Raw genomic sequence first — 23,915 nt, 5'->3', positions numbered from 1 at the left:
CACGGAGGAGGCGCTGAAGGGTTTTGATTTCTTGGCGAGTCCAGACGAGCTGGACGGATCGCCCGAGTCAAGGAGCGGGGATGACAGCGGCGAGTGGGGTGAGTCGCCCGATGGGTTTCAGAGCATCAGAACGTTAGCGAGTGAAGCTTTAACCACAGTGGTAAAAGACGACTCCGGAGTTCAGAGCGTGAATGCAGGAGGACCCGCAGTCGCGCCCTGTGGAACTCCAGTTTCCTGTCTACAGCGACCTGCAGGTCACTGGCAGATTTGAGGCAAACTTGACCTTTAGAAACTTTTCTTAATGTTAATAAGTTGGAGGAGTGAGGTTAGAAAGAGCAAACAGGAAGTGTCTTTGTTTTGTCAAGCATCCGTGCAGCACCTGTGAAAGCTGTGAGTTTAATTCTGATCGTTTTTAAACGAGTTTGTAATAAAGTTACGTTTCAGCTCTTTTTTGCAGACGTCTTTTTCGTGAAGGTAAAACAAACCGAAGCTCGTCCTGACCCGCCGTCCTCTGTGTTTACATAAAGAAACCCTTTTTCTGCTGTTGCTTAGCAACCGGTCCAGTGTCATTCGGCCAATGACGGAGAGCTCCCCACGCGCTCGGTGATTCAACACTCGAGTCGAGATAGTAAAGGAGCGCTGACTCAGTGCAGCGGGTCTCACTGTGTGCTCACGGCGTGAAAGGCCGCAGCGCCGAGCTTCGTCTCCGCTTTAACGCCGTTTCCATCTTGAAGTGCGGTCTGTGACGCTGCCTCCGCCTTCACACTGAGATATTACAGCAGCCGAGCGCAGATAAAACCCGTTTGGCTGCTCGGTTATGATGGAGCTGCCCGTCTCAGCTCCATCGTCCTCTCACCTTTCATTCAGCTCGCCGTTACCATGGCAGCTTCCGTCACTGCACGCTTATCTGTGGAGCCCGGTGTGCCCTTTGACCTTGTACAGATAATGCTTGTCCCCATCAGACTGCTTCTACACCTGTGGAACTGCGCCCCCTACAGCGGAGGAGAGGCAGAGTCTGAACAGCCGGTTTACTGTTTAAAATGTAGAAGCTCATGAACAGAAGAAGGTGAATAACTGCAGGATTAACAGGAAACAGAATAAACTGACTGCGTCTCGACTCTCATGGTTTTTTACAGAAAGCATCCTTTGTCTCATGACTTGAGCGTGAAAAACACCTTTAAGCTGTTCAGACGGCGCAGATCAACTCGCTGCATCACGATGTGAATGTTTGATTTCTCTGATGATTCACTGGAGGAAATGTGAAAAAAGCGCGTTCACGCTTTCAGCTTCACGTGGGACGAAGCGTCCAGCTGATTCCTTCTGGGTCTGAGTGTTTTCTGCGAGGGACAAAAACATCGTTAATCCTGGACCCGCTCGTACAGACACAGATTCAGCACATTTTTAAAGTTGATGTAAGACGGTGAGCAGATTCTGTGAGGTCGCCTTCGTCTTTGGTTGAGGTTATCTGGGATGAATGGTACAGGAGGAATCTTTGCATCCTTCTCGCCTGTAGGAGGCGCTCAACTCGCTGCCTCTGCAGCCGTCGTCGTGTTTCCGCGGGACGCGGTTAGCCGAGGTTTCACAGGAGGGAGGGACCGCTGGCCTGGCTCTGCACACGTGTGTAAAGCACAGGGGGCGCCGTAGAGCGAGGTCAGCTGGCAGATGAAAGCGACAGCGTAGCTGGGCTACCCCCGTCTGTCTGAGGTTCCTCGCTCGTCATCACGTCTCCCTCAGGGATGGATTTGAACTGTACTGCATCCAGACACTCACAACATGTTTCTGCCTCCCCTCCCTCCCTTCTCCTCCCTCCCCTCCTCCCCGCCTCCTCCCCTCCGTCCTGTAGAGAAGGAAGAGCAGTCTCCTCTGGGTGAAATGGCCTGGGATGTGGACCAGGGGCTGATAGCCCAGCTCAAGGAGCAGTACAGGAAGGAACGCAAGGGCAAGAAGGGGGTGAAGAGTAAGTCGTGCTGCAGGCCTGTGCTTCATCCTCCCTCCTCACCCTCTTTACCTTTTGTTCCCCTCACCCTCTTCCTGTAATAATAAACTATTTATTCTCTTTTCCACCTCTAAGTTTTCCCTCCTCACATCGCCTCAGTCCCATCACTGGTCCTCTGTGTGTCACATGTTAGATGGCAGCTTTGTTATTTGGGAAATCTCATTGGAGGATTCGCCTCCACCCTCTGTTTGGTTTATGAATGAAGCTGTCGTAGCATCCAACCGTTTCAAGGGTCAGTTAGGAGGCTGTATACAAAAGATGAACAGTCGAGGGACGACAGTTAGCTGAGGTGAAGTCTAGCAGACAGCTAGCAGCTGCAGGTGACAGTCAAAGAGGCCACGCCCCTCATAATGCAAACTTTAAATGAGTTATCAGGTTACAGAGAGATCAAACAGTTTGTGTATCAGGCTGTAAACACGTTTGTTTCTGCTGTAAAGTTTGAACACGAGTCTGTGGGGACTGACTCACTGCTGCCTCTGCTGCATGTTAGAGGAACTGCAGTCACTGAGGCGTGGCGCTCTGGTTGTGCTGGAGCGTAAGACGGTGGAGTGGAAGGTTGTAAGACCTGAGCCGCTTTAATGCTCACGCCGTCCAGATGTGCAGATACCACAGTGTCCTCCTTCACAGCTGGACCATCAGTGTGCTTTTCAAACTGAGATGATTTGTAGGAAACTTTATTGCGCTGTGGAAACTGCGCCCTGGTTTGCGTCAGGTTATGTTCTTTGGGTTATCTTCAGGTTTTTTTACTTCCTGTTGGTTTCCGTCCGTGCTCGTGTTGCGATGGCAGCGACTCATCTGCATCGTGTCGCCGTCTGTCCGGCAGGTTTCTGTCCTTCCTGCTCTTCGCTCGTCTTCTTTGTTTCTCTGCTTTTGTTTGCCATCGATGCCTCGCAGAGCCGCTGCCGCTCCTTCTTTCCATCTTCACGTTTCACGTTTTATTTTTCATCTCTCCCTCCAAACGTCGTTGTTCTCCCGCCTTCATCGGGCTTCCTGTCCCCTCCTCATCCTCTCTCGTCTCTCTTCTTCCTCCTGCAGGACCAAACCGGTCTAAGCTGCAGGACATGCTGGCTAACCTGCGGGACGCCGAGGACCTGCCCTCCATGCAGCCGGCCGTGACGCCCCCCTCTCGGTCGAGCGTGCCCAGGCTGAACGAGCACGAAGTCGGACGCCCCGATGATGGTAGCCCTCCCTCCGTCTCGGCTCAGCGGTCATGTGTGAGTGACGTGAATGTTCAAACGTTTCCTGTTTCCGTCCTGCAGAGGCGATGACGTTCCTGCCGTCGTCGGGGAAGTCGTTCATTCTGGGCAGAGTGGACGAGGCGGTTTCTAACGAGCTCGGATTGGGAGAGCTGGCCGGACTGACCGTTGCTAACGAGGCCGAGGGCCTGATGTACGACGTGAGTAACGTTAACCTGTCACAGGCTGCTTCAGGCCACGCCCCCTCGTGGACATAATCCCAGAAAGAAAAGATGAAGAGCAGCGAGTAAAACCTGATTCCACTCGTGGTTTGTTTTGTTTTGAATATTCAAGGGGTGTTTCCACAGTGCTCCTGCACCCTGACATAGAGCTCCGCCCCCACAGCTGATTCTAACCTATCAGAGAGCTTAATGAGACCTTTTCCCTCCCTCAGATCGCCAACAACAAAGATGCACTGAGGAAGACGTGGAACCCGAAGTTTACCCTGCGGAGCCACTTTGACTCGGTGCGCAGTCTGGCCTTCCACCCGGTGGAGCCGGTTCTGGTCACCGCCTCCGAGGATCACACCCTCAAACTGTGGAACCTCCAGAAGACGGCGCCCGCCAAGAAGTGAGACTCCACGTTTTGCCATCACACACGTATTCTCTGAAACAGGGCAGGGACAGCTCAGTAGGCAGAGTGGTTGTGTAGAGTGGCCCCATGATCGGAAGGTCATGGGGTCGAACGGCGGCGGTCCCCCTGAGCGAGATACCGCCCCTGAAGTTGAAAACGCTCTGAGAGGGACTGCTGGCCTGGCTCGTGGATCCAAATGTAGACTCTGCTAACGTAGCTTTGCATGATTCCTCAAAAGAATCCTCCTCTGATTATGATCCTGAGCCTCGGTTTATCCCCTCTGTGAAACAAGTCGTTGTAGCTCCTCTCCCTTTAACCCTTTAAGACCTGACATAGAACCAAGTCCGCCAGAGCTTATATTATATGTTTACCTGCTGTGGAGCCATTTTTTGGAGCATTTCAAGCTGCTATACATCAATACAACCATTACAGCCCAAATTGTAATAATATGTCTGCATTAGGTGCATAGTAATTACATAAATTGCAAAAAAGTGCAATAAACTGCAAAAAAATTGAAAATCTTTTTGTTTTTTTAACATATATTTCTAGTTAGAGAAATTTAAGAGGCCTATCCCTCAAAACTGTAAATACAAAAAAGTTTCACAAACTAGTTTTTGAGTGTCTTCATAATTTTATTTTTGAAATACACAAATTTTTATACACTGCAGGAAAAACAAAAATAAATATTATAATGCAAATTTGCAAAAAAGCAGCATATGCATCAAAATAAACTATTTCCAGCAGTGCAATATGAGTCCTCAGCATCCCAGAAACGACACAAAGTCATAAAGTCAAAGATAACTTTTGAAAACACCAGTATAGGCTCATAAGGCCCTGATGGTAAAAAACTACATTTCCGCAAAATGACATCACTTCCGGTTTCGGGCAGGTCATGCGGTCATGTGATAGTTCGCGCTGATAGACGTAGGAAGTGTTACAAACAGCTGATCGATCGGCAAAGCGTGTTTCTGGAATATCATGTTTTTGTTGCTACAAGTGCTTTTATGCAGTTTTTGCAAAGCTTTATGTGGAAGGAAACCGTGACCGAGGACAAGCTGATGGCATCAGATGTAAGTACAACTCCTCCGGCTTCATATGCAAAAATTTTTTTATTGCGCTAGCTTACATGGTTGCAGTGCTACCGGGATTTAAAAATAGTTACGCAAAATGGAGCGTGTCCGCTCCGACCGGCTCTAAAGGGTTAAGCAAACTTTCCTCTGATTGGCTGCCCCTCACAAACAGGTTTAAACTGCAGTTGGGCGGGGCTTCTGTGGCATCGTGCAGTCTGCAGCCTGAGCTGATGTTACAGGACAAACGAACACGGCTTTTAGAAGCCGGCGGTCTCACTCCTCTGCTTCGGTCCTCAGGTGCGCGGCGTTGGACGTGGAGCCCATCTACACATTCCGAGCCCACAGGTGAGCGTGGGAGCGTTCCCAGCACCGCCCACCTTCAGCCCGACTCCGTTCATGCGGTCATAAAACCAACGTAAGTGTCTGTCATTCTGATTTCGTCCTGTAGCGGAGCCGTGTTGTGCGTCACCATGAGCTCGAGCGGCGAGCAGTGCTTCAGCGGGGGCGTAGACGGCACCATTCAGAGCTGGAACACCCCCAACCCCAACATCGACCCCTACGACTCGTATGGTACGACCCGGCTCCTCCCAGCACACGCCTTCGTCGTGCTCTGTGTTCACATCTTCACGTGAGGATTTGCTCTCGTTTCCTCTGCAGAGCCGTCCGTCCTGCGGGGGGCGCTGTGCGGTCACACGGACGCGGTGTGGGGTGTGGTCTACAGCTCGGCTCACCGCCGCCTCCTCTCCTGCTCGGCCGACGGGACGGTGCGGCTGTGGAGCGCCGCCGACACCTCGCCGTCTCTCGCTGTTTTCAACGAGCGAGGAGGTAAGAGAACATCTGTGAGAACATCTGCACCGCAGCTTCAAGGAGGCGCAGTTTTATGTCCCTTTAGTTACTCCTCGAGGAGGAGGAGCTTAAGTGGCGCTGTGCTGAGTCTCTGCCTCTCTCTCAGAGCTCGGAGTCCCGACCTCGGTCGACCTGGTGAGCAGCGAGCCGGCTCACATGGTGACGTCCTTCGACACCGGACACATCGGACTCTTCAACATGGAGACGCAGCAGCTCGTCCTGAAGCTGGAGTCGGCCGGTCCTCCAGGTACGACCACGAGCTCGGCGAGTATTTACAACCCGAGAACAAAGAGCGTGAATAAAAACAGACATTTTACTCACGACAGAAACACGTCACATGTTCAAACTGAGGAAACGAACCGTCCGCGTGAGTCTGTTTATCCCCGATCATGTGACCGACCTGCTGACACCCGATCAGCTGCTGAGGGCTCCTCCGGCCGTCTCTTTCTAAAAATGTCTCCGCTCCGTTTTCTTTGTTCTGCTGTGAGTAAAATCTGAGTTTACGACGTTTGTTTTGCTCTGCGTCCCAACGGCGTTTGCAGAGCTCCGCCTCTAAATCACGTTCACCAATGAGCAGGATGAAGCAGGCTTCAGATGTGTCGACGAGAAGTTCGCAGAGACTTTCGTTTGTGCGTCTGCCAGTTAATTCTGCTGCCGTTTCGAAGCGTCGTCGGTGTCACGGCGCCGTCCGCAGGCCGAGCTGATGCTCTGACGCTTACACGTATTTACTGCTAATGTTCTCCTTCCTCCTCACGCCCGCCTCCACGCAGAAGCTCCCTGCAAGATCAACAAAGTGCTGAGCCATCCCACGCTGCCGATCACCATCACCGCTCAGGAGGACCGCCACATCCAGTTCTTCGATAACAACACAGGTACGCTGTGACGTGTCCTCAGCTTCGCTTCTTTCGTTGCCTCGCAGATCAAATTTAAACTTTAACCGTGTTTCAAACTGAAGGTAAGCTCATCCACGCCATGGTCGCCCACCTGGACGCTGTCACCAGTCTCGCTGTGGATCCAAACGGCCTTTACCTCATGTCAGGAAGTAAGTATCCGAGCGCACGCCAGCTGGCACATCCCATAATATTATCAGACTTTATAAAGAGCCTACGGGTACTTCCTGTATTTATTATTTTCACTCTAAGAGCTCTGGAGTAAAACGCGCTGTTCTCACAGCCGAGCCAATCGCAGCATCAGGAAACCAGGAAGTGTCCGTTTATGATGAAAAACACAAACGTATCCATGTAACAACAATAACAATCGTTTGTTTGTCCTGTAACGGCCTCCATCTTTATTTACAGTGCTGCTCTGTGCTGATTGGCTGTCTCTCTTCCCGTCAGGTCACGACTGCTCGATCCGTCTGTGGAACATGGAGAGTAAAACCTGCATCCAGGAGTTCACAGCACATCGTAAGAAGTTCGAGGAGTCCATCCACGACGTGGCGTTCCATCCCACCAAGTGCTACATCGGCAGCGCCGGGGCCGACGCGCTCGCCAAAGTCTTCGTATGACCTGAATGTGGTCAGCTGACCGCCCCAACGTTCTCGGTGGGGTTCTTATTTTTGGACAGATGGAGGTCGCTTCCTCTGCAGAAGGTGACCCCACTCAATCCCCCCCACGCCCCCCCCCTTAAGATTCTTCTCATGTTAAGCCCCGCCCCCTGCTGGACTCGGGCTGGCCTGGATCCACAAAACAAACTGACCTCTGAGTGAGGGGAAGAAGTTATCACGCGGTAGGCCGCGGCGTGCGTTCTCCCTCGAACAGCTCCGGGCTCGCCGCAGACGTCTCATCGTAATGTGCCTTCTTTCTGTCGGACGCTCAGAAGAAACCCGAGACGCCGGAGACGAGTCGGGACTGGGAGGTGATGGCGGCCAAGTTTAACCTTCACACGACCTCCGTTTGTTAGTCTGTCCGTCCTGAGCTGAGCGGCGGCGAGGACAGTCCTGGATCTGTCCCCGCCTTTAATGTGCTCCACCTGAGCCACGCCCACACAGGCAGGAACTTTGGCCAATCACGGTCGCCGTCCCTAGTTGGGTCCATCAGGTTCTCGTCCCTGCTGTTGGCGATGACTGGCGCTCGGTGGGAAGCAACATTAAAGAGAATCGGCGCCTGATTGGCTCCAGCCCCAAACATCCGAACATGAAGGTCCTCACTGGAGAGGGCGGGGTTAACCTGAGAGGGCGCCACCTGCTGGGACTGAGCAGTAATCCTTCACTGGACAACAGAGGCCGTTTGGCTGCACCTGAGCTCTGATGGGGTTTCTTTGGCTCCTCCTCCTCCGAGACGCTGCTCATCGATCTCTGATCCGCTGAGCGCTCTGTTCCAAACCCTGAGCGGCGCTAACAGGGACGTTTTGGGAAACCTCACCTGGAAGGTTCTCCTCACTCACTCACGGGTTGTAAGATATGTGGCTGCTTTTGTGGGCGTGACCCTGCGGCGACGCTGTTGTCCCCAGAAATCAGACGGATCGGCCCGGACGCCTCCGACTCATCCCGCCGCCTGCTGTTGCCAATGCTAATTACCTTCTTGTAACATACCTGAGTAACACCTGTGCTGCGCCCGCAGATCTGCTTTCCAGTTCGGTTTGTGAGGCGGATCTTTTTTATTCTGTTTTACTTGAACGTGTCGTTTCTTCTTTTCGGGGTTTCTGCTGATGTTTTAACGACTTCTGTGTTTTTTAACCAAACGCATCGTCTCAGAAAGCAGCTGCTTCCCATCGTGGTGTGAAACGGTCGGCGTGTACAAAGACTTAACAGATATATGTGTGTACAGTTTTAGGTATTAAAGCAAATCTATTTATTAACTGGTGTAAAGAGTGTATTTAGGGCGGTTTCAACGGGTCGGTGAGCAGAAAGTTCAAAGGTTGAGTGTTTCCTGTAAACTCGTGTGGAGCATGAATGCAGTCTGTACAGAGACGTGAACGCTTCCTGTAAAAGCTTTTTATCCACGACTTTCACCTTTACCTGCACGCGTCTGTGTTCGAGGCTGTTTTCAAAAGTTTTGTCCGCGATACGAGCGGGCAACTTCCTGTTTGGTTTCCAAAGTAAGGGCATATCCACACAGTTGGCTGATTTCTGCATTAAAATGAATCAATTCAATTCGTTTTTGTTTTTTTCTTCCATAAAAGGAAGTTGTGGACGTTTTCAATCCTCACTGCCTCATCCCGTTAAACAAAAACAACTCATCGGTTTGACAGATTGTAGAGCGTCTGCGTCGTGTAGTCGTGTGTCGAAGATAACAAACGTTTGATGGTTTTCAGCTTCTTAAATGTCTCAGTCTTTTCTCAGTGACGACAGCACAGCTTTAGATTGAACACGTGTGATGGCAGCTTTTATTTTTATGTTGCAAAGTTGCCAAAAACATTCATAGTTTGTTGAAAATGATGTTCAGCTGCCCGCTGAGAGCAACATGGAGTCAGCGCTGAGTTCCTAAATGGTTCAGAAGTTTAAAGATTTGTACTAATCTGCACAGACGCCGCTCGCTCACTTATGAAGCTTCTGTTGCCCAAAATTAGTTTCAGTTTGTCGTCAGTCTTTCATACGTCTTCATCTGGATGAACTGAAGACTTTCAGCTTCACTGAGTGTAACTGATTAAATTTGCTCTCCTTCCTGTTCTGTTCTGCCGGGTTTTCTCTCAGCGCTGACAGAAACCTGCAGAGCAAAACAAGCAGACTCACACTGGAGCACATTTATATTTCTAAGTCTGGTGGAGCAACAACAGGTTTCAGAGTGTGAGTTTTGACAAAGTGCACAAAATGTATTTATTTTAATTTGCTTCCATCATATCTTTAGTTTATTTTAAAGCTGAATAAAAATGAATCCTGACTCCTTTAACAGAGGCCAACATGTCCTCCTGTAACCACGTCTCATTGCTTCCTCTTCGGTGATAAACTCGGGGACGCGGCTCCGTCTCTGTGCAGTGTTTGCAGATGAAATCTTCTGTGAGCTGAACTCCAGACTGAATCCTGCCTGTAAACTGTGGATGTGTTTTGTTGTGAAACTGCAGGAGGGACGACGGGAGCTGCTCGGGCTGTACATACAGTTCACACACTGTGTTTTGGCTTTTTTGTGTCTTTTTGCCTTCAGAGTGGGAGAGTGACAGATTTATCAGTAACAATAAAGAAATATGTTGTATATCATCCTGCGTGGTTTCATTGTTGTTTTCTAAGTGTTGACGGGAACGAGAGACGGAAAAACAACACTCTGAAGTCGGTCAGTTTAGTTTCTCTCAGATTATCACATAGGTTTGGTTTTTTAAAGATTTTCTGCTATCTTATTGGTTGATTTCTTGTTTATCTAAGTCTCGACCACTATAATTATTATTGACCAGACTCTGTAGTTAGACTGGCTATCAATTATTTTTATTATTTTATGTAATAAATATTAACAGTTTTAAGCTGCTTGTTGAAGGTTTAGAAACCAGGTTTTTAAGCAGCGCTGGTCCGCCAGGTGGCGCTGATTCGCCTTCAGGCTGGATTCCCAAACGGAAACGAAGAAGCCTCTGTGTGGCGCTGCTGCGCTCTGATTGGCTGACAGGCCTGCGGCTCCTGCAGGGAAACAAGAGCTGCTCCGCTAAACGCACAAAAAAAGCAACACACCGTGTTTTATGAGGAGGAAATAATTGAAAGCACATCTGTGCGGCTTTACGGTGAGTGTTAACGCACCGATTTAACAAACGGCTGAAGTTTAGAAGCGAAATGAACTTTTTAAAGTGGCAAATAACTCAGTTAGCTTAGCATAAACCTGCTAACAAACGGAACACGTTTATAAGATGAGTTTTTATTTTGGACTCCGGGGTCGGGCTGCCTGCTCACACCGGTTCGGGGTTTTACTGCTGCAGATTTGTCATTTGTTGTCGCTTTTATTGAAACACTTGGTGAAAGTATCGAGATGTGTTTGGCTGTGCTAATGTTAGCTCCGCGCAGCTAAAATCCTGCGGGTTTTAAGCAGACTCTGGTTTCTCTTCCCAGCGCTCCTCTTCTCCTCTCCGGCCTCCAGTGGCACCGGCTCCCCGGGCTGCCATGAGCGGGTTCGCGGTCTGACTGCAGGACGATGGCTGCGGAGCTGTTTCCCACCAAGAAGCTGGTCCCGGCCGCCTCCGTGCAGCAGTACCAGCAGCAGAACCTCACCAACAACAACACCAGCATCACCAGCTGTAACTGGCAGGGCCTGTACCCCACCATCAGAGAGAGGTGGGTGTGTGGAGGAGGCCGAGATCCAGCACTAGAGAGAAAGGATTAAAATTCTCTCCGAAAAAGCCAGCAGCGGAATTTAAAAAGCAAAAGACTTTTTAAAAATTACTTTAAAATGCTCGGCTGCAAGAATGTGAGAGCCCCGAGAACGGGTCCTGGATGTTTAGTTCACCCTCAATCATCATGCAGCTTTCTCAGACACACATCCAGCATTTCTGTATTTGAAAGATGAGTTTGCAGGTCTGACAGGTTGCTCCTGCTTTGGTGTCTTTTCATTAAGCAAACCCTCAAAACTGCTGTGTTCTTATAGGAATTCAGTCATGTTCAACAATGAGATGATGGCAGATGTTCACTTTGTCGTGGGACCACCGGGGGGGACGCAGCGGGTGCCCGGACACAAGGTAACGCAAACACTCGACAGTTTCAGAGCACAGAAGATTCTGCTCAGCACTCACAACCAGCTCGCTCCTCAGGCAGCTTTATCAACTCTAATGCTTTCAGCTGAGTCTCTGCAAACGTTAGGACATCACCGCCTGAAGGTCAGAAATACAGTGAGGAGCACAGACTGGTCTCAGTAAGATCTCAGAGCAGGCTGAATAAGGACATCTGTGGTCACATGATTCTAGCTAAAGACTCAGCTGATTTCTGAACACTGGAGCGATCAGTAGTTAATGAAAGGCTGTCGCGGTTTAGCAGAAACCATGTTCGCATGGAGCTGACTATAAAACCAGAATATCACAGCAACACAATAACAACAAACAGCTTCAAGGAGGTTCGGGAAAGAATGGCTGCAAAAGAAGACAAAATATTCATTCACAAATGTCCAGACCATATGAAAAAACAAGTCCTTTAACATGCGTTGGGTCATTAACCCACTGAACCAGGTTAAGAGTCCGTTAAAGCGAGGAAGTCTTTAGCAAAGGGGTCATCCTTACAGCAACTGTGTATGATAAAATCACCGACAATGAGAACACAACCAAATTTAAAAAGAACCGAACCTAGGAGATCAGCAAAGTCCGTGATAAAACATTTGCTATATTTAGGCAGTCGGTAAACCACCACGCAGAGTCATCTCCGAGGCTACGCCGCCACTCCTACCAGTAATCCTTGGTGAGCTAAAAGCGACACAATCCGATGGAAGAAGATCGGAAAAAAGGATGAGCTCACCAGGACAAATCCAGGTTTCAGTCAGGAATAAAGCATCAATCCCGTTAGTGGAGAGGAAGTCGTTTAAGAGAAAGGTCTTATTGACCAGCGACCTGACATTGAGCAATGCCATCCGTATCCTAGGGGCTAAATCGCCACGGGTGGTGCGTCGTAGGACACTTAGGTTGCTTCAGCAAAATCCGCGTTGGAGCGATGTTATCCAAACCCCAGCAGGAAAACATGCCACAGGAAGGGAAGGGTAAGCTTCATGGTCAGCCGAGCAGATCGAACGGTGGGTGAGCAACTTAGCATCAGAGCGCTCCTGCAAGGAGGGAAAGAAGATCAAATGTCCAGGCTGGCATGTGGGTAGCCAGTGGCTCTGGCTTCAAAGTAGACCCTGAGGCGAACGCGACGGCCGCTCCTTCTACCGCGTTTCCTGTAGCGTTTCTTGGTTAGGAAGAGGTAGGTGGAAGAAGCCGGTCGGAGGGTCCGGTCAGGGCGGGCTGGCGTCGCCCAGATTCCAGCAAGGATCAGCCCGCGACGAATGGGAGAGTCTTAAATTTAAAAGTGTTTGCCTGTCGTATGTAATCAGTGCTCAGCCATTAGATGAGCATACAACTAAAAGGATCAAAAATACGATGCCACGGTCCATAAAAGAGCGTAGAACAGATACAGCCTTGATCTGCATGTGAACACCAGGCTGTGTCAAATCACTCAGTGAACAGTTTGTCTGTAATCAGAATGTAGAGCATTGCGTCAGTGGCCGGAGATCAGGGCATCTATGAATTAAAGTTTGGTTTGATTTCTGACTGCATGCTAAAGTATCCGTGGGCAACATACCAAGCTTCTCCCCGAAGCATCCGTCAGAGTGTAAATGTTAGCTAGAAAGCACTTAAGAGGGGGGAGGGTGAATGTTGTATAAAGCGCTTTGAGTTCTGCGCTTTAACCAGATCTAGCATCACTGGCTCCAGTGTTTACTCGCCATAAGCCTTCAGCTGCTCCACGCCTCGTGTCTGAAACTCGCCACCACTTCACCCCCGTCAGCTAGACTCAGTTTAAATCTCAGCACATCAGCATCATGTTTTTTGTTATTCCTGGAAGTTTATAATATTGTTTTTATTGGTAATTAAAGTAACCACGAGTGTTGTGAAAGGATATAAAATGCAGTTGTGGTTCTCCTGTTCTTTGAGCTTTGATAATCTCAGGGCGTCGTTGTGTTCAAAGTGTAACTCTCGACTCTGACATCGTCCTCGTTGTTCTCTGTTCTGGCAGTACGTCCTGGCTGTCGGCAGCTCCGTCTTCCACGCCATGTTCTACGGCGAGCTGGCCGAGGATCAGGACGAGATCCGCATCCCCGACGTAGAACCACCGTCCTTCCTCGCCATGTTGAAGTGCGTCAACCTTTGATTTTGTTTACCTCGTTACACAAACACCTGACCGCTCACCCACAACCGTGCCTTTGCCTCCGCAGGTACATCTACTGCGATGAGATCGACCTTTGCGCCGACACGGTGCTCGCCACCCTCTATGCTGCCAAGAAGTACATCGTACCTCATCTGGCACGAGCCTGCGTCAACTTCCTGGAGACCAGCCTGAGTGCAAAGAACGCCTGCGTGCTGCTGTCGCAGAGCTGCTTGTTCGAGGAACCCGACCTGACGCAGCGCTGCTGGGAGGTGATCGACGCGCAGGCCGAGCTCGCGCTGCGCTCTGAGGGTTTTTGCGACATCGACGTCCAGACGCTGGAGAGCATCCTGCGGCGGGAAACGCTCAACGCCAAAGAGATGGTGGTGTTCGAGGCGGCGCTGAACTGGGCCGAGGCCGAGTGTCAGAGGCAGGATTTGCCGCCAACCATCGAGAACAAGCGCCTGGTGCTGGGTAAGGCCATCTACCTGATCCGCATCCCCGCCATGGCGCTGGAGGACTTTGCCAACGGGGCGGCGCAGTCTGGCGTGCTCACGCTCAACGAGACCAATGACATCTTCCTGTGGTACACCGCGGCCAACAAGCCCGATCTGCTGTTCTGCACCAAACCGCGTAAAGGCCTGTCGCCGCAACGCTGCCACCGCTTCCAGTCTTGCGCTTACAGGAGCAACCAGTGGCGGTACCGAGGTCGCTGCGACAGCATCCAGTTCGCGGTCGACAAGCGCGTCTTCATCGCCGGCTTCGGCCTGTACGGCTCCAGCTGCGGCTCGGCCGAATATAACGCCAAGATTGAGCTGAAGCGCCAGGGCGTACCGATGGCCCAGCGCATCATCAAGTACTTCTCCGACGGCTCGAGCAGCACCTTCCCCGTGTCGTTCGAGTACCCGGTGCAGATCGAGCCGGACACTTTCTACACCGCCAGCGTGGTGCTGGACGGCAACGAGCTGAGCTACTTCGGCCAGGAGGGCATGACCGAGGTGCAGTGTGGGAAAGTGACCTTCCAGTTCCAGTGCTCCTCCGACAGCACCAACGGCACTGGCGTGCAGGGAGGCCAGATCCCCGAGCTCATCTTCTACGCCTGACGGGCGGAACGGAGGGCGCCGCAGAGATTCCTGCTTCACTGCCATGTTGACTTTAAAACTGTGGAGTTCTCAGGAAGTTACCGAAGGAAAGACGGACTCGCTGAGCCTCAAAGACGGAACAACGACGACTCGATGGAAACGTGAAGAAACAAGAAGACGTCCCTCCAACGCTGCCTGTGTTCATCGTCTCCGTTATGTAGGAGTTGGAAGAAAAGATGATGGCTTCAGGTTGGTCGGGACTACTTTCAGTGGCAGATTAATCCACAGCTGTCAGCAGACATCACACTACAAACACCTGTGCAATCCTGTCTGAAAGCCCCGTTTAAAGGTCTTGTGTTAGTCTGTTCAGTCCACAGAACCACAGAGGACTTCCACAAGCTGTCGATCATATCTATTGATTAAACACTAAAACTACAATCAATCAGATATTCAGGTCACCAGATAAAAGCAAGTACAGACGAGTGTGTTTGCTTTTAAAAGCCACTGAGATGATCGAACACATCTTTTATTACTCACGGTGGACGTTAACCAGATAATTAAAGAGACACAAGCAGTGATTTGACTTTGTGTGGCTGCAGTCTGAATGTGAACATCAGCTCTGAAGCAGGAGGACAATATGTTCCCTGTAGTCTGATTCAGCTGTTTGTGGGAGTTTTTCCTCTGAGCTCTGTCACGGCTGTCAGGATATTTCGCTCTCTGATCTGGTTCCTGAGCGTTTGATATAAACGTTCACCAGCTCAGCGCCGCGCGACTTTAAAATCCTGAAATTCTGCTCCAGATGTTTTCACCTGAACTGTTTCTCTGTTCCACCCTCACGTTCTTGGGAAGCTTTATTACGGTTCAGGTCTCACTGCACCCTCTTGTGGTGCCGAGTGGTATTACACGACAGCCCTGTTTGAGCTTCAGCACAGCTGTGTTGGCCTCAGTCACAGCATCTGTTCGTTTCTGCTGAACGCTTTGTTCGTTTTAGGTTTTAAACTTTGTTTTTAAACACAGGAATTTCCAATAATACCTTTTGGTGCAAACGTGCCATAAATAAATAAATAAATAAAGCAGCCCACAAATGCAACTGTTTTATTTTGGTTGGTCAGACGGTTTCTTCTCCTGGAGCAGAGCTTTAAGATTTTTCAGGAACTTGGGGACTTCTTGGGGCGATCGTGGCTCAAGAGTTGGGAGTTCGTCTTGTAATCGGAAGGTTGTCGGTTCGAGCCCCGGCTTGGACAGTCTCGGTCGTTGTGTCCTTGGGCAAGACACTTCACCCGTTGCCTACTGGTGGTGGTCAGAGGGCCCGGTGGCGCCAGTGTCCGGCAGCCTCGCCTCTGTCAGTGCGCCCCAGGGTGGCTGTGGCTACAATGTAGCTGCCATCACCAGTGTGTGAATGGGTGGATGACTGGATGTGTAAAGCGCTTTGGGGTCCTTAGGAACTAGTAAAGCGCTATATAAATACAGGCCATTTACCATTCTTCCAAACATAAACTGGGAGGACTGGGCGAGCAGCGTCTCTGAAGGTTTTCAGTTTGTTGCCTTAAAGAAAACATTTGAATTTAATAAAATTTGTAAAAGTGAGATTCTTAAACATTCCTGCTGTTGATGAAGGAATCAAAGTTTTATTTTAGTTTGTGTTCGTGGACGGTTCATCACATTCCTGATTTTCTGTTTCTGATTTGTTTGAAGCAATTAAAAGGACGTTTCACTGAAATGTTCCTGTGATTTTTAACTATTTAAGTTTGTAGTTTAAAATCCTCGGGCTCTTACTTTGAAAATCACATGTGTACCTATGTTATCCTAGGTTTTTGTTGAAGGTGTGTAAATGGATTTCTGTGACACACTACTCGTCTTCCTCTTTTTCTTTGTGTAATCTGAAAAATTACTACTTTTTTTTTTTTTTTTTTTTTTGTGATCGTAGACGAAGACATTGTTTGTTTGTTTGTTTGTTTCCTGTCGTCTGTTTCAGCCAGAATGTGCAGTGAGTCGGCGGCCTTATCGATGTGTTACTGTGACACATTTGGAAATAAAAGGTTTGATGGATTTTTCTCTGAGTCTCAGTTTTTGTCTCACACTGAAAAAAATCCCATCTGAACGTTTCAGAGGGAAGAAATGATTCCAGCGAGTCTGTGAATGAAAAATGTAATAAATTCACATAAAAATGGAATTTTACTGCATTTCCATTAACTTTGATTTGATAAACGAATCAAACCAAAGTTTGTGCGAGAAAGCACAAATGAAATTTGAAGTAAGAAAAATGTTTTCTGATTAAATAAATTATGAAAACATTTCATTCGTAGTTTACTTTTTATCAAATATTTTCTGGTAACTTTCAGGCAGGAAAAGGAGGTCATGAAATCCAAACTTTGAAAGAAAGAATCCAGTTTATTTCACATGATTACAGATTACAAACATCAACATAACAGCTTCAAATTCTGACATTTTTCCAAAATGTTTGGGAAACGAGAAAAACAAAAACTTCATTAAAAATTACAAACGTAAAGAGTAAAAATGGTTAAATACTGAATGAAATCATAAATAATCTGACCTTTGGCTCAGTGTGAATGAACAAAGATTTACCCTCAATGTTTCTACATATAATAACGTGTTCTAACTTATAATAACGCTTTTCTGTCACCTGGTGAAATATGCTGACGACACAGTTCTCCTGTCACTGCTGTCAGGCCCTCACAGCACCACGGGCCGCTCTGCAGGAGTTTGTAGAGAGGTGTGACAGCCCCAAACTTGAATGTGAGCAAAACCAAAGAGAGGCGTCGCCCAGAGGGGAGGCATTGAAATGCGGTGGTGACCTTCTCCAGCAGGCAGATGGATCTGGCTGCTTCAGTCACGGGAAGCTAGTGGAGGTAGCTGAGGAGTACAAATACCTGGGAAGCATCTTTGACAACCTCCTGAGATTCTCTGCCAACACAGAGGAGATTCTCAGGAGGTGCCACCAACGGCTACACCTCCTTAGGAAACTCAACTCCTTTGGAGTCAGCACAGCCATCATCATGACTTTTTACGATGCCTTCCAGGGAAGCATCATGACCTTCTCCATCAGCCTTCATACAGGAACAGACTGCAGCACACTGCATCAGCGTGCTCTACAGTCATCGGCCTGTCAGAACTGACAGGTTTTCAGCCAACAGGCCTCAGACAGGCAGCCAAAATCATCAACGACCCCTCTCACATTCTTCTCCCCGCATTTCAATGCTCCCCTCTGGGCGACGCCTCCGCTGCATTTCCTGCAGGACCGAGAGGAGGAGGAGCGCCACCTTTGTTATTATCTCACTCTTATTGCCTGTTTATGCCCTGGCCTTATCCTCATCGACATGCTGCTCTGTCGTATCTTAATTGGGGATAATTAAAATTTTCTGATTCTTTTCGTCTGACCTGATAAATCCGCTGCATGCGCGCGCACTGTTTGTCCCTCCGCTCCTCCCGTCCTGGCTTTACGAACCCGGATGTTGTTGGAGCGGACTCTGGGTTCAGAGTCCAGTCTGGAGCCGAACTCCGCTCCGCGAGTCTCCTCTCAGCTCCTCCGCCGTCATGCACAGGCTGAAGATCATTTCCGGACACCTGCGTCCCGGCGGCTCGTCGAACTTCAGGCGGGACTTACGGAGGTCGGACTGCGGCTCGGCGACAGCGGCGAGCAGTCGCAGCTCCCCGGAGGACGTGGTGGTGGTTCACGGCCGCAGGACCGCGATCGGAAAGGCCAAAAGGGGAGGCTTTAAGGTGAGTGCAGGTTACCTGCCAACTGTGGCGAAGGTGAGGCCAGAAAACCACGAAGTTTGCTTTACGGCCGTTTTTACGGTGATTTTCACTGGTTTTAAGCTGCAGTTCCGAGGAAACTTAATATGACGCCCAGTTAAGTCTCTTTATCATTAATCTTACTTTTTATTTCAGATTCTTTTCTTTAGACGCGCTTTATTTAAGCAGGCGGCTTTAGGTTCAGAGCAGCTGTTGTTTGATCAGTTTTCTATTTAGAAACAAAGTTTACATGGATGTAAATACAAAGAAAATTCTCACAACAGTGTTTTATATATAAATTATTTGAATGTGTTGTTTGATATCACGCAGATTATTTTCTGTGAGGCTGACAGCGTGTGGTCAGGATGACCTTTGACCTCCAGTCACAGCGCCTCACTTTATTAATATTTTTAAGGTTGAAATTCGGGCTCAAAGTTTAAACGTGTTTTGCTGTGGTGGGCGCTGTGGGATCTTTATTTAATTTCTGCTTTGCTGTGAATAAAGTTCTGTTTAACTCTTTCCGCACCTCCAGGACACCACGCCTGACGAGCTGCTGAGCGCCGTGATGTCGGCCGTGCTGAAGGACGTCGGACTGTCGCCTGAGCGGCTGGGAGACGTCTGTGTGGGTGAGGCTTTGTCCTTCGCGTCTGCTCTGATGTGTCGGCTGACTCACCTGTCTGCAGGTAGGTGAAGATGTAACCTCTGTCTGTTCAGGTAACGTGCTCCAGCCCGGCGCCGGCGCACTGATGGCCCGAGTGGCTCACTTCCTCAGGTGAGTCTGACGCCTCTGACACTCTCCTGCTGTTTGTCTGCGCTCCTCACCGCTCCGTCCTCCTTTCAGCGGCTTCCCTGAGTCGGTGCCCGTCTACACGGTGAACCGGCAGTGCTCCTCCGGCCTGCAGGCGCTCTTTAACGTAGCAGGTAACGCCGCCGTGCTCCCACTAACCCAACCGCCCGGTTTTTACCCGAATGACCGAATTCTGACCCGTGTGTGCAGGAGCCATCAGGAGCAGAGCCATCGACCTCGGCCTCGCCTGCGGGTGGGTTTAACACTCGATCCAGATGTTGTTAAAAAATTGCTCAAGTAAAGCTGAGAGTTTTAAACATGAAGAATATTTTTCATGTAAACAGGTGAAGTTTAATTTTTTTAAATAAACACACATAATGAACTATTTTACTTTTCTTAGCTAATTTATGACATGTACTATGCCATCGATGTACGGAGGCCCAGTTCTGCCAATAATTACCTCATAATTCATTAAAATGTTTATTATAAACAGTGAGTGAGTAGATGGTCGTGGTTTTAAAAAGTCCAAATCTGTTTTCTTCCTCTAAAAATTCTTATTTGAAATAAAATTAAGGAGTCAGGAAAATTACAGGTTAGACACAAACAGTTAATTTAGATCTCTTTGAACTTTAATCTGACACAATAATAATAATAATAATAATCATAATAATATCTGAATTTATAAAAAGTCACATTTGATTTAAAAACTAAACATAAATTGATCAAAAGTACATTAAAGTGGACATACCATAATAATCCTGAGCAGATCACAGTCATGGTCATACACTGGGATTAAGCTCCTATGGCAGCGTGTGGACACGTTAACCGTTTTTATGACACACTGACAGAAGTGATGCGTTTCCTGTTTGTTTGCAGCGTGGAGAGCATGTCGCTGCGAGGGATCGGTAACCCGGGCGACCTGAGCTCCAGGCTGATGGACAACGACAAAGCCAGAGACTGCATCATTCCCATGGGGTGAGACGCTTTATAATTCCAGATGTTGTTTATGATCGTCGACGCGCCGAGCATCGGCGAATCAGATTGTAGATCCTGTCCAGCTGAAAGGAGGACGTTTCATAATTTATTGTTCCTGATTTCGCTGATAAACACTAATTATTCTCACACAGTGCTGCATGTGTGAGCGGACGTTCTGATCATAACCAGCTGCAGAATTTATCCTGAAGTGATTCAAAAATGAGTCGCGTCACTCCTGACAGGCGTCATTTTGTCGGTTACCGTCTATAAAAAGCTGAAATATGACTCCCAGCTGAAATGTTAACGGTTATTTTTGTCTTAACTGAGACGTGTCGTGTTTGTTCTGCAGCATCACGTCGGAGAACGTGGCAGAGAGGTTTGGCGTCTCCAGAGAGACGCAGGACGCCTTCGCGCTCCGCTCCCAGCAGAAGTAAGAACGTCTCAGCAACACGCAAGAATCTCCTGCTCCATATTTTCACTCCGCGCGTGACATAAATAATCCGCTCGGTCCATCCCCACTTTAAGGCCAGCCCCCTTTAACTTTCCTCTGATTGGCTGCCTGGAAGCTTCTGTCCCCTCTTCTGTGACATCACAGAGATGCAAGAGCAGAAAAAACTTGAGTGTTTAGTGCAGCCAAGTCAAACAAACTGACGCATGTTTAGGATTGTTTCTGTTTCCATTGCAACCAAATCCCGGTCCTTCCTCCACACAGTGCGGCGCGGGCGCAGAGGGCGGGTCTGTTCGACCACGAGATCGTCCCCGTTACCACCAAGTTTGTGGACGACGAGGGCAAAGAGCGTCAGGTGACGGTCAGCAGAGACGAGGGCGTGAGACCGGGGACGACGCTGGAGGGGCTCGCCAAACTGCGGCCGGCCTTCAAGCCCGACGGCAGCACCACAGCAGGTCAGAGTGCGGGCGGGGCCGCAGAATGAATCTCGCTCGGCCGTCAGGAGCTCACGTGCTCGTTTGTCTCAGGTAACTCCAGCCAGGTGAGCGACGGCGCGGCGGCCGTCCTGATCGGTCGCAGGTCTGCGGTCGAGGCGCTGGGTCTCCCGGTGCTGGGGGTCCTGAGGGCCAGCGCGGTGGTGGGCGTCCCTCCTGATGTGATGGGCATCGGACCGGCGTACGCCATCCCGGCAGCGCTGCAGCAGGCAGGTAGGAAGTGTTTGTACGCCGACGTGTCCTCCTCCGACTTCAGATTAAGATTCATGAAAGACGTAATTAACCCAGAGATCTTTGTTCCAGTATCGTTAGCATGTTTCCTACAGGTTCCTGCCTCCTCCTAAAGCTGGGAGGCGGGGCTTAGCTCACCCGTGAACGTGGAGGAAAGTGTGAGTTTGTCCAACATGTCTGAGTTCTTCTCTCTGCAGGACTCTCTGTGGCGGATATCGATGTGTTTGAAATTAACGAGGCCTTTGCAAGTCAGGTGAGTTCAGAGACGACGTATCGCTTCAGGCAGGTAGCTACTCTCTCCAAACGAACACTCCTGCCAGCAGGGGGCAGCATGTGAGTCTATGTGTGTGTGTGTATAAACTCAATCCCTTTTTTAGTCTTATTGACGGGTCGCACACTGGCGTGGTGGGCAGCACGGTTGCACCACAGCGAGAAGGCGGGGCCTCTCCGTGTGGAGTCTCTGTCTGTGGGGGTTCTCTCCGGCTTCCTCCCACAGTCCAAACAGTCAGTGGGGTTAACTGGTGATTCTAAATTGCCCATAGGTGTGCGTGTGAATGGTTGTTTGTCTCTCTGTGTTGGTGGTGGATTGGCCACCTGTCCAGGGTGACCCCGCCTCTTGCCCTATGGTAGCTTGGATAGGCTCTTAAGGATACGTGGAAGAGAATGGATGGATGGTCTTACTGACCAATCAGAGTCAAGCATGATAACATTGTTTTTAAATAAATATCACAGTGACTCTGTGCGCCACCTTGTGGTACAGTGTTGCAGTACGGCCCGAGTTCAGCTTCAGTCAGTATCTCTTTAACACAGTACAGATAAAGTATGAAGTCATCAAAGCGTTTCCACATGCAGGAATTTACCCTTTGACCTCTCAGTCTCCAGACTTTGTTCATTTGCTTTTGTCTTTTTAAATAAAGATTATCACTTTAACCTTTGGCCTCCACCTCTGTCTCGCTGCTGGTGGTGGCGTTTCCTCTCAGGCGGTGTACAGCGTGGAGAAGCTGGGGATCCCGCCGGAGAAGGTGAATCCGAACGGTGGCGCCATCGCTCTGGGTCACCCTCTGGGCTGCACCGGCGCCCGGCAGGTGGTGACGCTGCTCAACGAGCTCAAACGCAGAGGCAGGAGGTCGGTGTCGACGGTCACGCGTTCGCCTCCTCGTACGTTTGAAAACGTGTTCTCACTGTCGCCCTCTTGTGTTCCCCGCAGGGCGTACGGCGTTGTGTCCATGTGCATCGGGACCGGGATGGGAGCTGCCGCCGTCTTTGAATACCCCGGAGCGTAGCTGCTCAGACTGACCCGTCGCCTGAAACGCATCGATCAGTCGAGGCCCGTCACGTGACCAATGGAGTCGCTTCTGTCTCGGTCGCCCTTCATGTTAAACTGTTGGAACATTTCTAACTGCAGCTGATTCCGTGCCTTTGTTTCCTGATGATTGATAAATCAGCAAAGATCAATAACTCACATTTACTTCCTGCTAGCTGAGCTGCTCAGCACGACTGTGACATTCAGAGCTGCATCAGGTTCAGGTGTCTCGGTGACGCTCTGAAGGACCGATCCAAACCAGTGACTCTGCCTGTAATCTGTAAGAATAAAACATTTCCACATCACCTGATGTCTCTGAGGTCTCGACTGTTTAGACTTCACCGTCTCGTTTCATGGTGTTCTTTACCACCAGGGTGCGCCGTTAGTGAAACGTCACAGTTTTCACACTGAAGCATCATGGAGGTCTCGTGTTTATTCTCACCACCTCTGAAGTGGATGTGATCAGCCTGGGAGGAGCAGGTAACTTGGCAACGACGGGCATGTCCTAGCAGCGTGACTCTGAAGTGCTGGACTGTTTGTAGGTTTTCTCCCCAACAAACAACAATGTCGACGAAACGTTTTGCGCCATCAAAGGCAGCTGTGCAGCAGCACCTGAAAGGCAGAGGACGATGCTAACCATCGCACAAAAAGTTGGACTTCTCGCCATGCTAAGGGAAGGTAGAAGTTACTGTTCTTGCTTCCTCTACTTCCGTACCGTTGATTCGTTAATGTTGAATTCTCTGCAGCTGCTCTACTCTCATGTTCTGGACCTGAAAACAGGGTTTGACCTTTGGTTTCATCCTATAATACTGGACTCATTTTTCTACGTAGGTTTGAACTTTGAGAGTTTAAACAAGAAAGAAAAGTGTGACAATGTTCACGCCTGTCTGAGAAAAGAGTATAAAGTGTGCAGTGAGGGGTTTGACAGCCTTAAAACATCTATAATCATTGTAAAAAATAAAGTTGGCTACTTCGCGGATTTCACCTATCGCGGCTTATTTTTGGAGCGTAACTCCTGCGATAAACGAGGGACCGCTGTACCACCCTACCAAATCTCTTGCCCTTTGACCCCCAAATTTTCTTGATCCGTCTCTGTCTTGAAAGAGTAGTTGTCAAACAGCTAACAGATCATCTGCAGAGGAATGGCTTATTTGAAGAGTTTCAGTCAGGTTTCAGAGCCCAGCACAGAAACTGCATTGCTGTCATCTCCCTTCTGATGTCTTAGTTCTTCGCTGCGATTTTACTTTGAAATTCAGGTTAAAGGAAAGACTGACTGGGATGTAGGAGTGGCCACAGAGTCGATCAACAGGACAAAGAGCATGTCAGTGAGCCCCGAGGACTGTCTCTGGACTGTGTGGCTGAGAGATGGAAGTGAGTACAAAGC

At 49.4% G+C, this 23,915-nt stretch overlaps 3 protein-coding genes across 5 annotated transcripts in view; all 3 read left to right on the top strand.

Moving 5' to 3' along the window:
• LOC113023458 (striatin-like) overlaps positions 1-9,855 on the top strand; it is a 34,546-nt gene extending 24,691 nt beyond the window's left edge. For 2 of the 3 annotated variants that reach the window (XM_026169467.2, XM_026169469.2), the window contains exons 7-18: positions 1-98; positions 1,844-1,957; positions 3,032-3,175; positions 3,256-3,392; positions 3,626-3,801; positions 5,172-5,219; positions 5,323-5,444; positions 5,532-5,699; positions 5,827-5,967; positions 6,491-6,592; positions 6,676-6,762; positions 7,058-9,855. The exon at positions 1-98 is cut by the window's left edge and continues 65 nt beyond it. In XM_026169467.2, the coding sequence (XP_026025252.1) occupies positions 1-98; positions 1,844-1,957; positions 3,032-3,175; positions 3,256-3,392; positions 3,626-3,801; positions 5,172-5,219; positions 5,323-5,444; positions 5,532-5,699; positions 5,827-5,967; positions 6,491-6,592; positions 6,676-6,762; positions 7,058-7,227 (1,507 nt within the window). In that variant the 3' untranslated portion in view covers positions 7,228-9,855. The remainder of the gene's footprint in view (positions 99-1,843; positions 1,958-3,031; positions 3,176-3,255; positions 3,393-3,625; positions 3,802-5,171; positions 5,220-5,322; positions 5,445-5,531; positions 5,700-5,826; positions 5,968-6,490; positions 6,593-6,675; positions 6,763-7,057) is intronic. The other variant, XM_026169468.2, reaches the window with a different exon arrangement.
• Positions 9,856-10,209: 354 nt separating this feature from the next.
• On the top strand, positions 10,210-16,586 carry LOC113023466 (BTB/POZ domain-containing protein 3). The gene is made up of 5 exons (XM_026169485.2): positions 10,210-10,364; positions 10,687-10,908; positions 11,219-11,309; positions 13,327-13,445; positions 13,526-16,586. Exons 2-5 carry the CDS (start codon positions 10,769-10,771, stop codon positions 14,556-14,558), a joined length of 1,383 nt encoding a protein of 460 aa, XP_026025270.2. The 5' UTR covers positions 10,210-10,364; positions 10,687-10,768; the 3' UTR covers positions 14,559-16,586.
• A 1,404-nt stretch (positions 16,587-17,990) lies between these two features.
• On the top strand, positions 17,991-22,836 carry acaa1 (acetyl-CoA acyltransferase 1). The gene is made up of 12 exons (XM_026169487.2): positions 17,991-18,278; positions 18,826-18,919; positions 19,008-19,065; positions 19,135-19,214; positions 19,291-19,333; positions 19,957-20,055; positions 20,405-20,485; positions 20,768-20,958; positions 21,031-21,210; positions 21,426-21,481; positions 22,209-22,354; positions 22,436-22,836. The coding sequence occupies exons 1-12, from the start codon at positions 18,093-18,095 to the stop codon at positions 22,509-22,511; spliced, it is 1,290 nt and encodes a 429-aa protein (XP_026025272.2). The 5' UTR covers positions 17,991-18,092; the 3' UTR covers positions 22,512-22,836.
• The last annotated feature ends 1,079 nt before the right edge of the window (positions 22,837-23,915 follow it).

This window comes from Astatotilapia calliptera, chromosome 6 (genome assembly GCF_964374335.1).
Source record: "Astatotilapia calliptera chromosome 6, fAstCal68.1, whole genome shotgun sequence".
Taxonomy (NCBI): domain Eukaryota; kingdom Metazoa; phylum Chordata; class Actinopteri; order Cichliformes; family Cichlidae; genus Astatotilapia; species Astatotilapia calliptera.
The sequence above is the reverse complement of the archived record's forward strand: the minus strand, read 5'-3'. Positions and strand labels throughout refer to the sequence as shown.